This window comes from Lutjanus erythropterus, chromosome 11 (genome assembly GCF_056507025.1).
Source record: "Lutjanus erythropterus isolate fLutEry1 chromosome 11, fLutEry1.hap2, whole genome shotgun sequence".
Classification (NCBI taxonomy): domain Eukaryota; kingdom Metazoa; phylum Chordata; class Actinopteri; order Lutjaniformes; family Lutjanidae; genus Lutjanus; species Lutjanus erythropterus.
This window is the reverse complement of record NC_139327.1, coordinates 10358797-10375000: the sequence shown is the minus strand read 5'-3', so window position 1 is coordinate 10375000 and position 16204 is coordinate 10358797. Positions and strand designations below refer to the sequence as shown.

Here is a 16204-nt window from a genome sequence, read left to right as displayed (position 1 = left end):
TACAGTACTGCCTTCTGTGTGATCTCCTCAAGAGATAGCCTCTTCAAAACCTCCATCAATGAATGTGTGAAGCATCCTTAATATGACAGCCATCCGAGTATGTTTCCAGTACTTTATCCTGTGTGTTTTTCGTCACATCACTGAACTGAATGTTGCTGTTGTTACAGACCCTGGTTAAAGTGACCCTGTGTATGAATGTGCCAATGAACCCATACAGTGGAGCAGCAGTAGAAAGAGAAACACGTCAGTTGAAATGTAGATAATACTAGAGCTGCAATTATTAATCGATTATTAGTTGATTATTAAATTAATCACTAATTATTTTGATAACCATTAATTGGTTTGAGCAATTTCTTAAGAAGAAGGGTCAAAACTCTGATTCCAGCTCCTTAAATGTGAATATTTTCTATTTTCTTTATTCCTTTATGACAGTAGACTGAATATTTTTGGGTTGTGGGCAAAATGAGACATTTGAGGACGTCATCTTGGGCTTTTGGGAACACTGATCAACATTTTTCACAATTTTCTGATATTTTATAGACCAAACAATTAATCAATTAATCAAGAAAATAATTGGCAGATGAATCAGTGATGAAAATAATCATCAGATGCAGCCCCTCTTGAGGTTTTCACATAAGGTTGAAATAGGCCATAATATTGTAACACAGGACAACAGCGGCATGACTGCTCGCCGGGGGGGCCTGACCCTTTAGCTGAATGGATGCTGTAGCTGCTAAGAGAGATCCCCAGTTTGATCCGACCCTTGAAGCGGGCTCTAACCACACTTGGACGTTACATTGGTGGCAGCGGTGGGATCTCTCCAGTGCTGTCTCTTCTGGTCGCAGAAGTCCCCCCAGCTGAGCCTCACTCATGTGGATGCACTTCTAGTAGCGTGGGTCGTATGTAACACATGAAACAACTGTTTGACTGCTCATTAGGGGGCCTGCCCATTTAGCTGAATGGGTACTATAGCTGCGTGTGCTATGAGAGATCCTGTGTTTGATTCCCAATGTAGATGACCTTTGGCTCTTAAGAGTGGGCTCTAAGAGCTTGGCTGGTGGCTGGCGGAGAACTTCAGCCAGTGTGTAAATACAGACAGATATAGATCTGTGCACACCTAGCGTGTTACTAATAGCATGTTTGACTTGGAACGGGTAAACCAGTTTGGTAATAATCCATCAGTAATCCTATTTGTCTAGTCAAACCTTGTGCGTCATACCTGCAGTTTTTCTGCAGTAAAAGTAAGAATTAGTTGTAAGGGACATAAATATACGTTTCCGGATATATCCTGCTTAGAAGTTTTTTGTAGTTTTCAGAGCAGCCTTTGTGTAACAGCAGGAGATGCTGAACCACTGCGCTGAGGTCACCCAGTGGCACCATGATAGGGATAAGTGAAGGGGATTACAAGAGTCCTCTGAGGCTGATGACCCCACATGAGGTCATCAGCACACTGCTGTTATATCCCCTTTTCTGTTGCCACAATCAGCCCTCTGAAGATTAGGCAAATGTCTTGTTAAATAATGACATGGCAGATGGTCCCATCCAATGAATTAACATGGTCTATAGGGGTTATTCAAATATGTCAATAAGTAATTAATAGCTTTTGTACACAGTTTGTGTGTGAAAGGTCCAAACAAGTAGTAGTAGTAGACCATTATCTGTATCTGTGTCTGTTCAACCAACTAAATTATATGTATCAGTATACGTATCCATACTTGGAATGGACCAGGCTTCAACAGGACAAGAATAAGAGGGTTGAGTGAGTACTCCATTGAGACAAGCATCCAGTAGGAATAATGCTTTTATAAGAGTAAAATGCACCAACATGCATACTCATGATGAAGGAAACTCCTCATCAGATAGTAATAGGCCTTTCATATGTGTTGTGTTCATTGATTCATCAAAGTTTATTCATTTAAGTTTATAAAAAAAAAAAACTTGTTCTGTAATAGTTTTCTTAGTCTTGTGATCAAAAGCGTTGATCTGAAGCTCACCTCTGAGGTTGTTCTGTAAATAGGTTTATAATATACATAGCAGCTTCTGATTAGGCCTGTGCAAAATGGCTGCAAAAAGCCCAGCCCTACCTCTGATCAACATCAAGCTTAATCGCTTTTATTAAGATGTGCAGTAATTTATTAGGAAATATGTACAGTTACACAAATACAGACTGCCATTAGTGGCTCAATGCTCTTTTTCGCAATGTTAACAAAAGTGAAAAATAAGTTGTGTATCCGCCCTGTGATTTAGATCCGCTCTATGAGTTCTTGCTTAGCCTATGTTACGCTCTTACGTCAACTTTCGGGCCAGTAGTATTAGTAGTTTTCCGTAATCCTGCTGACAATCAGACAAACAGGCAACACCGAAAACACAACCCCTTTGGTGGAGGGTAGGGCTGAACAATTACTCGAAATATTGTTGCAATCACAATGTGGCCAAGCACATCATCCAAATGACAGAAACAGCAACTTTTTGATAAAGGTAAAATAAATGAAAAATTGTGGTGCCATGGAGATGCCCTGACCCACAAATCATATTCTCCAGACAGAAGAAGCTTGCTTGTTTTGTACAGATGTCAGCAACAACATCATTTTTATATTTTTTCAGTGAAACTGAAATGCAAAAATTGACTTGTATCGCAATCATAATATCTGTCAAAATAATTGCAATATAATTTACCATTTTCTAAACATATACTAACATATATCATGACATGACAAACGTATCACAGTTTTTGGTCCTTCGTGTCTTGTTTGAATAATGTAATGAAACAGCAGGCGATCTAAGAGTTAATGACTTGTTCACTTAATTCATCTGTTAAACAGCATAACTAACTAGCTGCTTTATGAAAAACATATTCTGAATAAAATGTTGTCTCATTCTGTAATGTCTGCTGCTGAGTTTAAGCATAATTGTACTTTTGCATTATGTTAAATTTAAAACACCTCAGTATTTAATGCATTATGAAAATGTCCACATTAGCAAGACATTTAGTTCATTAAGCAGATTTTTTACCAGTGTCATATAGAAGAGTGCCTCTCTGCTGCACTTCACTGCGTGATCTGTGGTGAATATTTGTGAACATTATAACATCTACTAATGGCCACTTGTGGCTGAATGAATTAGGTCCCTGCATAAAATTCCCCCATAAAATGAATGAATGAGTGAATAAATGCAAGTTTTTTTTTTCTGAATTCATGAGGTGTTTTGCATTTAATTGTCATTTTAGATAATGTTAATACTCTACCAGTTCAGTCTGGCTGATTTCACTTTCCAGCAGATCTGATCAGTGTTTCAAATGCTTATCAATAATCCATGCAACAGCATTAGGTATGTTAGGAAAGATTAACCACCACAAAACATATATTTTATACTAAGGTCGCAAATTTTGTACATTTTCCTGAACCAATAACCTCATTAACAATAATAGGTTATTCATTAAGAGTTAATCAGATACAAAATGCACATCTTATTCTGAGTTTAACTTTTATTTAAAGTTTGTATAAAGGGAAAAGGGAGTTTTTCCTTGTAAACACAATGTGCGTGTTAGAAAAATAAAATAAAATTGCTGAAAACGACACATAAGGGACACTGCCTTCCCCTCCCCTCATCGCGACAATCTAAAGTGTGGTCGTATTTTAGAGAGAGATGCAACAGTTTGGCTCTTTTTAGCTCCACAGACTGGACATGACTTATCACAGTGGGACAACAGCTCCACTGCGCTGGAAGTGAAGGACCAAGCGAGCTGTCCTCCTGCAGCTGCAGCAGCATCATGCTGTTTACTTTCTGTCAGCACCCAAACACGATATATGAGGATTATCAACACGTGGAACATGTTTCTGTTAGTGGACGTCACTTCCAATCAATTTTCTAGAAGTCTCTTCATCACCTCCATGTGTGATGTCTGCATTGCTGCTAACTATTAACTTTACACCATGCACCATCCAATGGTGTTATTTGGCCGTTTTGTACTTTCTGGTTGACAGTGATTAGTGATTAAATTAATGTGCATCACAGGTCCTTTTGAATTTGAGGTCCAGTATTTTTCTGATTAGGCATCTGAGAGTCTAAGAAATTGGGAATTATACACTGTTGTCATTATTCTAACGTGTCTGTTTTTCGGGATTATGATTGAATAAAATATTAAGATATTAATGAGATAAGATTTTCATATGTATTTTAGGTAAATTAATTGTTATATAAATAATTATTTAAAAAAAGTCACTAAATTAATCAATACATTGAGTCATTAATTGAAGAAATAATCAGTAGATTAATCGTTAGGTGCAACCCTAAATGTGATACATTCATTCATGAAGCACAAATAATCTAAACTAGCAGAGTAATCAGACAATAAGGCTCTTGTTAGAAACGGCTGCTGTGCCCTAATTCAAGCCATGACATCACCAAAGAAGACAAAGTTGTCAGACCAACAAGACCAAACTGAGTGTGACCTGTGAGCTGATGAGAAATGGTACACAAAACATGATTGGTTACAAAAAAAAAAACATTTAATCAGTTAAATTCTTAATTGATTAATGTGTAACAATTAACATCTCTATCATACAGTATAAAAAAGATGGATGTCACTGTCACTGTTTCACCCCCAGCGTGCCGCAGGGGCCCAGTTTGTATCTCTTCATGTGTTAAATTGAATAAAACAATGAGGAAGTTGTATTTTAAGTTGCTGATATAAACAGAGGGAGGGATAACACCAGCCTGCGTGCACTGAGGGTTTGTAGTACGTCTTAGTGTGCCAGGGATTTATTTTTGGTTGCCGCGGGCACATATAGGCTTACGCTATCTCAGCTCCTAATTAAAGACTTACCAAAGCAGCAGACAGACTGACCAGCTGACGATGACTCCAGCTATCTGTCAGTGCCAATTCTTGCATAACCCTTACAACTGCCTCCTCTGACTATTGTGCATTTAAAATAAATGATGTCACATCATTTACATTTTAATTGGATGGTTAACTGTCATCATTGCAGAGTCAATTTCAAGTTTTATTCAATTTTTTATGCCATATTTTTTCTAAGAATTTCAGTGCTGACTGTCCCAACCCAGAGTTAAGTTCCCTAATGTAGTGTATGTGTATTAGGTCTTTCCACAATAGATTCAGGCTATAAAATATTCATCACCTCAAAAGCAGAATGTATTGGTTATGTCTACAGGTACCTTCAGGTCAGTGTGTGTGTGTAGTTTGTGTGGTTGTGAGGAGTTCCTTATGCAGCTGTTTGTTGTTCCCAGCAGAGGGAGCAGAGCAGCTCAGAACCCAGCGGGACGGAGCAGGGAGAGAGCAGCACCAAGACCTCAGTGGTGAGTTATCTTTGGAAGCCAAACGCCCTTTGTGGATACAGTGTGTGTGTGTGTGTGTGTATGTGTGTGTGTGTGTGTGTGTGTGTGTGTGTATGTGTGTGTGTGTGTGTGTGTGTGTGTGTGTTCTGCTTTGGTTTGGTGGGATCACCCTAAGTCACCTATTGTGTTTTTGTGACCAGTTTCTATTCTGTGATCTAATTGATTTCATCTGATTATCACTCATGGCATGGTACAACACTGGACTCTTTTTCCAGCAATGTAACACTTAATTCATTAAGAAGCAATTTGTATCAAGGTGTCAGGGCCATTTATTATGAACATATAACACAGGGTTGCACAATGAAAAGAAAGTTGGTCCCTTCACACACACATACATAACATATATAGATCAATAAATAGACTCAAATAGGATAAAATGTAACAAATTAAAATAAATCAATATATAGTTATTTATGTATATATATATGTATATATATATATATATATATATATATATATATATATATATACATATATATATATATATGTATATATATATATATATGTATATATGTATATATATGTATATATTTATATGTATATATATATGTATATATGATACTCCGATACTCCGGAGGGCTGAATCTGAGGAATATGGGTCTGATATTCCTGTAGTGTGGGGTCAGCATAATGTGGACAGTCTCTGGTTTCTCATTGCTTGGTCAGCCGGAGTCCGATTTGATCGGTTTCATTTTCCTCACCAGACATTAGTCAGGAGCAGCTGAAGGTCAAGCAGGGTTAACATGGCTCTCAGCCCTGCTCTCCTCCTCACCTCCTGGTGTTGTCTTCTGGCCCTTTAATCCAAACCCCATGTGTTACTTTCCAATGCTTACGAGTGAATGTCCGTCATAGGTTACATACAGTATACATATACATATACATGTATTTCAGCAATAAAGTCAAAAAAATGGATTAAAATAGAAATGTAGCCATATATGAAGGATCTGCAGTCACAGGATCTGCATGTGCCACTGTTCAGGGGTGGACAAAGTACTCAACCACAGTACTTGAGTCAAAGTATAGATACTGTCCTTCAAATATTACTTATCTACAAGTGGAAGTTGCTCAGTCAAAGTTTTACTCAAGTCAAAGTATTAGAGTACTTGCTTTTAAAGTATTTAAAAGAACAAATTACAAAGTACATTTTCTAATATCAATACATGCTGTATTGTTTTCATGATGCATTTACAGAAGCTTGTAACTCTTTGAAACCATCTAATGATGCACTGACCTGCTTGTAGAACCACTCTGCTACACAAAGCCTATAGAAACACATTTTCTGATGTAGCTGTATTAACATCGCCACATAAAATTAGACTGAAGCCAACTGTAAAGCGTTCTTGAAGTCTGTCAAATAACTGAGATTTCTTTCTGGCTTCAGGGGCAGTATATACAGTATATTGTTACAGAGCGCGCTTGGATGATGTATTTCTGTTTTACATCAGTCCCAGTTGAGAGCGGGTACAGTGACTGGTTTCCTTCTGTGAGGAACACAGCGTGTGGCCAATTGCATTTTAGTCAAAAGAACAATATTTGTGTTTAAAATGTAGTAGAGTGAAAGTCATAAGTTTCCAAAAAAAATACTTAAGTAAAGTACAGATACTCAAATAAATGTACTTTGTTACTGTCCACTACTGTTGCTGTTGCCATGTAAACAGCCATGTGTAGTTTCACAGTTCAACATCAATGAACAATGAAAGTATGTTCAAACAAAGAGGGGTCTGTAGTTCAAGGGCTTGGATCCAGAATAAAGACTGCAGTGCCAATAATATCACCATCCTGATGGGACGTCAGCTTTACTTTTTCAGTTTCTTTAAGTGTTTGTGACCAGTCTTGTTAAAGATAATAATTTAATCTTTGTTCCAATTTGGTTGTCAGTAGCAAATATGAAGTGATTAGGAACTGCAAAGCTCCTTTATATGATACGAAAAATTAATATTTTCTGTGCAGATTAGGTTTGCTGATATTGGGAATCTTACATGAATTGATATCATCCAAAATCTGTTCTAGAGTACAGTTTCTATTTGTGATTCTTCTTGATGTGCCATTTCTGTTTCTCTCCCATTCTAAAAAAATGAGGCAGTAATGTCTTATATATATAATTATGAAATTATAGATAATTATAAAACCATCACTTTGTATTCATAGCAGAAACTGTAGTGAGTATTAAATGTAATTAGTAAACATTTTTGCTTTAACTTTTTAATGTGAAATAAATATTGATTGCACAGTTTATTGGCTGTACAATAATGTCACCATCTGCGTCTAGATTGGTTCCTTATAAGCCTCGATTTTCACCATGCAGATCTGTCTGCCACAGGGCACAATTTTTACCAGCAAAATGTCTCTAGACTAGACTGCATTAATGAACAAATCCCCGCTGTTTCTCTTTGTGTTCCACCCACCTACACCCTGACGCTAACCCCTGTTGGTGCGAAGCAATAACTTACTCAAACTGTTGTTACTACGCAGTGCACTTCTCAATCATTGCAATCACTTTTCCCTGTTCCAAATCTAATATAAAATTGTGACCATGTCTTTGCACCTCTTTAGTGAACATGCTTCTTCCTTCTCTGTTATTTCCAAAGTGGTGCTGATAATTTCTTTACAGAGGGAGGCTCTGATTGATGATATGATGTGATTGTCTTGAAGTGTGTTCCCCCCTCAAATACTGTAGCGGTGTTCTTCCTGGTTTAGGGTTAGGTTATGTAAGGTAATTGGGAACTCCCAACAGTAATATCACTTGGAAACACTAAGGGGCTGAAAAGGGGCAGTTAAGTTAGCAATTATATGAGTTCAACAAATGCTATAGGTATGTTGAAGTACCTGCTGCTATATGTTTTGGTTTTGGTTTCTGCATGCTGTTACGAAGATCAAAATGTGACAAATGTGTCTGTAGAAAAGATGACTATATGTTACATTTTTTCATCTAAGTAAATAACATAATATTTAAAGCAAAAGAACTGGGCTGGATACCAAACTTTGGTTCCTGGCAGCGAATGAGTTGCTTCCATGTACTTGGGTAAAACAGACTTTGGTAAAAGTAGAGGTACTGATTCAACTCCCTAACTGCAGTAAAAGTGACAAAGTAGAGGCTCTGAAATCTGCCCAAAGTATCAGTTTGTTTGTTACATCTTGTCATGCCTTTTTGGTGTTGTTGCATCTTTTATGTAATTTTTGGTCTTGTTACATCTTTTTTTCTTATAATTTCTTTTATGTCTTTTTTTTGTCTTGTTACATCTTTTTTGTTTTGTTACATTGCTTGTAGTCTTGTAAGGGGTTTTAGTCTTGTTACGTTTTGTTGTCTTGTTAGGACTTTTACGTCATTTTTTTGTCTTGCTATTTTTTTCGTCTTGTTATGTCTATTTTGTCTGATATGCACTGATAAATACACCAAGAGGTCGTCTTCTCCATGTGTTATTATCCCGTCCATTCAGGTTGAAAGTCTTGATGTTGGGAAGGTGGTGTGCAATGATCCCTGCAGAGTGTTTCTAGCTGCTTTTTAGCACAGAGAAAGTAAGACGTCTCACTCTGCCACTATTTCCCAGTACCATAGATGTCACCCACAGTCATTCCCTTCTTCTTGTTTGGATTAGGTAGACTACTGTTTGTTCTTAATGTTCCTTTTGACAGTTATTTATATTTGCATATAGTTTAATATGGTACAGTGATTCCATTACTTTCTTCAGTTTTGTTCAGTTATCCAGGTGGAGTGCAGTGTGCAGAATGGTTGGGTGATGTCCACAGTTTCAGTAATAAATCTGAGAAATGATAGTAGTTTTCAATTTTTTTTTTTTTTTGCTTAAAACATGCTTCCACTGCACAGTAAATATTTCTTATACAAGCTTTTCCTTAAATAAAGGAGCCATAGTCTAATATAATTAGAATTATAAACCCATCTTTCATTGTTGCAGTCTGACTGACGCTCCTTATTCATTACTTTTAAAGTGATAGATTTTTTGATAATTTACTCGTATTGAATTTGTATTTGTAAAGCTTGGATTACATTTTCAGTGACAAGATTTTACTCTGCAAATGGAAAATGTACCCACATCTGGTTTTTGCCGGGTCTTAATTTCAGACCCTGTCCCTCCTGACCCTAGCTGGCTTTTGAACCATCAGTGAATTATATTGCGATGTCAGAGGGCTCAGTGGTCGATGATTGTCAGATTGTCAGGCCCGACACTTGTATAGTGTGCTTAGTAAAACAAACATTTGTACTTTAACAAGTAATATAATGTTCTCTTTGTAGAAATGTATTCTATAAATTTTGAACGATACCTGGCCCTACGAAAGACAGTGTCACTGGTTTCCCTGCCAAGCATGCTTCCTGAATTAAAAACGGTGTCATCAGTGTCAATCAATCAATATGTAATGAAGCCTGTTTCATTTTCATTTAGTTTGACTGAAGTAAAACTAAACTAAATCTGAGAGCAGACATGATGATTTTCAGTCTCCATGTCAGAAAATGACTCATAGCATGTGTTGGGGTCAGCTACAGGCCAGGCCAAGGTCAAACAGTATAGCAGGCTTTTGAGTAAATCCGTCTAATTGGCTGTTTGCCAGCACAGTTGTGTTCATATACATAGACTGACCAAGGTTTGTCACACCTAGTCTGTATGTATGAGCTGCAGCCCTAACAAAGCATTCCTCCTCTCTAATGCAATAAGTTGAAGCTGCCTGAGCCGCATCACCTGAAAAGATTAGCCCTACTGCTCTGGCAGAGAGAGACTGAGCTGTCCAGTAAGAACATACGAGACACTGGGAGCGGAGGGCTGCTGCTTCGTCCACAAATGAAAGCAGTAATCAAGGTGAAATTCTGCAACGTACCTCTTCACCAGGATGGCTCCCGCAAACAGGTACCGGGATAGTTTAGGTGGGGAGATGTGCTGTAGTTCAGAGGCTTACAGTCTCAGGAGGGGGGAGCTTTGAACATCGCAGTGGCTGAGTTTACCTGGGAGTAGGGATCTTACTGGCTGCCGTGGCAGGTTATTGATTCTTAATATAAACCTCTAAGAGACTGAGCTAGAGCTTCTCAAAACACATTTATGTACGTATGTATTACAAACTCTCTCTTAAATATTGCATTTCTTGTGTTGTTCTGTTCACTGTTCTTTGTACTTGCAATATGTCTTGCACGCCTGTCCATCCTGTGGCTCTTCTTGAGGTTTCTTCCATGTTTTTTCCTGTTAAAAGGTTTTTTGGGGAGTTTTTCCTGTCTCTTTTGAGGGTCTACAGGGCAGGGGATGTTGCACTCTGAGGCACATTCTGATTTTGGGCTATACAAATAAAATTTGAAGTGACTGGACTTGATATAGGGCTGTATTATCTTCTTTATATACTTCAGTACTATAATAAAGTCTCATATTGTAGAATACTGTACTTGCAGATGCATCCTGCATATGAAGAAGATGGTAAAAAGTCTTTTAATTGTCTTAAAAGAGGGATGCATTTAATACATTTGAAATGTTATTTTTACTTTAAATATGTTATTATTCCCATAAACAGTATTGGAATTGCATAAACTGGTTCTGACAACAATTCACTCCTACAGGACAAACAAACCATATCACAAAATCCCCTCCACCAGACCACACAAACCTCAATAACATGAAGGTTATGCAGTGTATTGCTATTCTGCTATTATGTTTATCGTGTTCAGCAGCATTTAAATGAATTACTTTGATAAAGTATTCTAAAGTTAGATAGCAAAAGAGACTTAAGGTGTTTTTTGATACAAGAGACTTTTGGGTCCAGTGCTTGATACATGTGATGATACTTGTCATCTGTTTAAAACTCAAGCAAGCAACACACATTTTTTAAAATCAGTCATTTTAGCAAGCAGGCCTTGCAGGCTCTGAACTATGAACAGGCAACATCAAGTGTAAATTAGCTGAGGAGTTGATGGTGTCAACGACCAACAGTAAACAGTAACAGACAGTTAAAATCTCACCTCCTGTTGTGGCTGAAGAATCAGCAACCTGTGGTGACGTGTCTCCTCAAACATTTTCTCATCTGGACTCGCTTAACTTCTGCTTCTGTTTTTCTTACTGCAAAGTTTTACTACAGCAAAGTGTTGCGCAGCACCTGTCTCCAGTTTGTTTAAATCTGCTTCCACATGAAATTATGTGAAATCACATTCCACGAGATCCTGCGTGATCTTGTGAGTACATAATCTCAATATAATAATATATTAAGACCTGGATGTAACCTGGAGCACTTTTGGAGCAAATGTGAAAGTTATTTAATAGTCTGTGTTTTATTATTATTAACTTCTACAAGAAAAATTGTAAAAATGTGTATTCTGTCAATTATAGTTCTTAGAAAGACTGAAAATAGGAATCAAAATCAGAATCAGCAGGTCAGACCCATTAAAACAAAACAAAACAAAACAAACAAACAAAAAAAAAAACAGATCGGAATCAGCCAAGAAAATTGAAATTAGTACATCTCTAAATTTCGACTTACATAAGTTCCTCCAAGGATATAGATTTCTGTACCTTCTATATTTATTTATTTATTATTCTAAATCAATAAAAATCAATAATTATGTTAAAATTGAGAAGGCTGGACGATCATTCAGTTTATTGTTTCCTTATTTCATGTTCATGAAGTTAGGTGAACCTGAGACTATACTATACCAAAACACTACTAAAAACTTTGCATACATCTAGATAAGACATCTTACAGTAAACTACTACACTATACCAAAAACTTCATTAAAAAACTTACTAAGTTACTATGACTAAGAGTGAATCAGTGAAACTTTTAATTAATCCTTTATTTTATTAAGTGAAAATCTGTAGGTTTTGTTATCAGTGTAGAAACAAATTGACAAATAAAGCCTGTTCAGATAAATTAAGTCAATATAAAAGTTTGGATGTTTGCAGACCCACACAGGTACTTTGTTCTGGCTCATCAGACCCGGACTGTGGTTAAATTTAGGTAGAGCTGTGTGAAATGACCCGAGATAAACAAACTCTGTGGACAAATAAGAATGTAAGATTGTTGCACAGTAATAGGAGCAACCAAAGTTTGGCCTTAGTTTGTTGTTTGTATATGCCAGCTGATACTAAACTGTATCTCCACATATACCAAATCATACCATCTAGTTAGTTATATGGGTGTCAATATTATTTTGTCCTTTGGCTAATTAAAGTTCAGTAACTCAACTCACAGGACAGGAAACAAATAAAAACAAGCCAAGAATAATAAAAACACAAATGCATAAAAAAAAATTGCAGGCCTAAAATTACAACAAGAAATAGACTAATAAAAAAACAAATGATTGGAGCTTAGAAGAACAAGCTTATAACATTACACCCAATTAACAATTAAAAGCCAAATTAAAAAGATAGGTCTTTATAGAGAGCTTGCTGATCTAATGTCCAAAGACTTCCATAGTTTAGAGGCATAAAAACAGAAGGCCATGGGACACATAAGGAACATTTTTAGAAAAAGTGGTGGAAGGCCTCAGTGATCTGGCTGGAACATAAAGTGAAAGAAGATCCCTGATGTATTGAGGAGCAAAGTCATTTAAAGCTTTATAAATAAGTAAAAGAACAGAAAAGAAGCAGGTAGCCATTGTATTGTCTTAAGCAGTGGGGTCATGTGAGCCATTTTCTTGGTTTTGGTTAAAATTCTGGCAGCAGCATTTTGAACTAGCTGTAGTTTTCTTATCGACTTTTTGGCTAAACCAGTAAAAAGGGAATTGCACTAGTCTAAACAGCTAGTAATAAAAGCCTGGTTTTATTACCAGCAGTTGTTGTTATCTCAGCCAGTGTTACTGATGGGCAGTAGGTAAAAATGAGATTCCTATATCAAACATGTCAACAAGGTCATGTCACTGAATTTAAAGAATATTCTCATCCCTGATGTTTAACCACCTCTGGAACATTCACCTTTCTTTTTCAATCCATGAGTAAAACTTATTGCAGCAGAGCTTTGTTTTATGTTTAATCCTTGCATTTAACATTGTGAGGCTGCATGAGATGTATTTTTATCCATTTAGGAACTCTGCAAAGATTAGATCTGTTTTGCCTTTTAACAACACAGAGAATTTTTCATGCTTTTACGTAATCGTTCCTAGACTACTGTAATTCATTCTTACCGTTTGTCTGTGAGCATTAGTCAAGACTGAGCTGCATTTGTTTTTTGGAAACCTCTGCCACCGATTCCTTGTGGTGTTTTGCTGTCGTATTCAGGCGTCTCATTAAATATTTGTGGATGAAAGTGTGCGGTTTGCAAGTCTTGTTGACATAGAAGTGGTTCTGTCACTTTGTGATGACAGCACACATCTGGAGACAAGTAGTTCAAACTGTGGTTGTGGGTGCCGCTGACGGAGCTTGCCGCCAGCGTTTCACAGCAGTGAGGTGACATAGTTTTGGTTGAGTTGCATTTTCAAGTGTTGCACCTCCGGCCAAAAACTCGTTGTCAAAGTAAATTATTAGTTTTTTTTGGAAAATGTAACATGCTTGGATGTTCATTAATAGATTAGATACATTCGCTTAAAGATATGTCCAGTGAGCTGTTTGATCCATTTGATTGGCATCTCTATTTAAGTTATCATGAGTTCTGAATTAGTTTGGTTGTCACTTCAATGGCAAAATCCCCCAAAACAATCACGTCCTGTCACTGTTACATAAGTAGCTGTCAGTGGTTTTTGTTTCATTCTATCATTCCTGCTATCATCAGCAGTACATTGCATTCTTTGTGTGTCTTTGGAACATCAACATTATGATAAGAGGAGTGTGATGATGCAGCGATGTTATAAAGAGCCTCTCACAGAGTGAGACAGCTCGGGCAATATTGGCTTTTTATTTGGAATCAAATCAGCTAAAAGGTTGTCCAGTGTAAATGTGATGAAAGTCGTTTGTTTTATTTACTGTGGAATTCCTCCGTGTTTCAAGTTATTGCTTGTTTATTGGAAAACCTTAAGCTGAATTGTTATTTTGACACTGAATATTTGCGGCTGTTGGCTCAAATCCCTCTCCCTCTTTTCGGTTGTATTACCTAAGTTTTTTACATGTTGTGACCTGTCTGGTTTGAGTGGATGTGTTGTTGCTTTTATATATTTTATGTAAAGTTTGAACTGAATTCTTGAATTAGTTAATAAAAAAAAATAGTTAAAGAGTGAAAGGAATGATAATGTGTTATTTTGTGTGAATATGAAAACAGGTATTACCTTGATATTTTGGCTTGGGGTTTGGTGTGCCTTGGGCAGAGAAAGTTTGAAAACCACTGGACTAAATGTTTACACATGGTTGGCTTAATATTGGTTGTATTAGGTGCTATTTTATAACTATATAACTTATATAACTAATATTTTCTTAATGTACAGCATTGGATAACTGCTGCCTCCAAGATGTTACGCAACCACCTGCCACCAACAGATAGCAGCCCCCCCCCCCCCCCCCCACTGTGCAGCTGATTGTTGTTAACTAGCAAGGTGGAAAGCAGAGATTAGGGACAGATGATGTCTGGCTGAAGTGAAGTTTTGCAGTATTTTGATCTAGAAAATGTAAAAAGGTGGGATGTAGGCTGTGTCAGAATAAACTGGCCACTCAACCAGAGTAATGCTTAACTACATTCAGCACAGACGTGGACGTTAACCTGCAAGGAGAGCACGGTGCTGATGTTAGCACTGCTAATGTTAGCCACACTTTGGAATATGTTTTCTATGTTTTTACCTGCAGACACAGTGATCCTGCTTGCTCTGAAAAGATAACATAGTTACTGAGTTGTTTAGAGCTGCAACGATTAATCAGATAATCGATTATTAGTCAATTATTGAATTAATTCCTATTTAATATTCTGCTACTATCTTGATAATCAATTAACCATTTTTTAAGACAGAAAGACAAAATTCTCAGAATCTAGCTTAAATATGAATAGCTTTTTTGTTTTCTTTCTGGTTTCTGATTCTTCTGTGATGAGATTGTGACAGGATTCATTTATTGATTAATTGACAAAATAATCAACAAATTAATCAACCATGAAAATAATCATTAGTTGCAGGTCTAGAGTTGTTAAGTTTTTCAGGATAATGTGCAGTGGTTATAATGCACGATGTGCATGCAGAATTTTTTCAGACGTTTAACCTCATCAATTAACCAACTGTGCTCGATTTTATTGGTTTTCTGAGTGTATTCTTACTAGTCTGCATTAAAATTTCCATTTATTGGATGCTAAAATTAGTTGCGAGGAACATCCCTAACACACACACACGGACACACACACAGAGTAAAAAGTGTGTGACACAGTCAGTGAAGACAGTGCTGCCGCTGCTCTGCAGATGAAATTAAAGCCAGTATGTTATTATTAAGTTCCAGGAGTCTGCCACAGCAGCTAATAGCCAGTGAGACACAGAGCATGGGAATCCAATTCATTCCGCTGAGCTGACGCTCGCGTCCTTCACTCTCTTCCCTCGCTCGCTCTCTCACCCCACAACGCCGCTCAGTCGCTCGCCCGGAGACAGGAGAGAGAGAGAGAGAGGAGGAGAGGATGAACTGAAAACAAGAAGCAGAGGATGAATGAGAGGGAGAGAAGCTAAGGAATGATTTCGGCTTGTTGGAGGAGGCCAGGCCAGCTGCTGAGCATTTTTGTAGTGTGTGTGTTTATGCATGTGTGTGTGCGCGTTTGGGCCGATGACGCACGCTCGGCTCTGAGATGGCGTTAGGAATCCTGATTGCCTTCAGCGCTGTGGAGGAGGCATCCCAATCCTCAGAAGGGGCCCACATGCAGTAACGTCTGTCCGCCGTGGCTTCTCTCCCTCACCAGCGTGTGTGAGTGTGTGTGAGAGTGTGCGCGCGCGTGTGTTCCTTTTCTCCTCCCCCTCTTCTTCTTCTTC

General features: G+C 37.5%; 1 protein-coding gene across 22 annotated transcripts in view; it reads left to right on the top strand.

Moving 5' to 3' along the window:
* Positions 1 to 16204, top strand: part of dlg2 (discs, large homolog 2 (Drosophila)) — a 279866-nt gene that overhangs the window by 42667 nt on the left and 220995 nt on the right. For 20 of the 22 annotated variants that reach the window (XM_084730746.1, XM_084730741.1, XM_084730739.1 and 17 more), the window contains one exon: positions 5248 to 5316. In XM_084730746.1, coding sequence (XP_084586872.1) covers positions 5248 to 5316 — 69 coding nt within the window. Of the gene's footprint in view, positions 1 to 5247; positions 5317 to 15871; positions 16140 to 16204 lie in introns of those variants that run through there. The other 2 variants (XM_084730723.1, XM_084730740.1) reach the window with 2 other exon arrangements.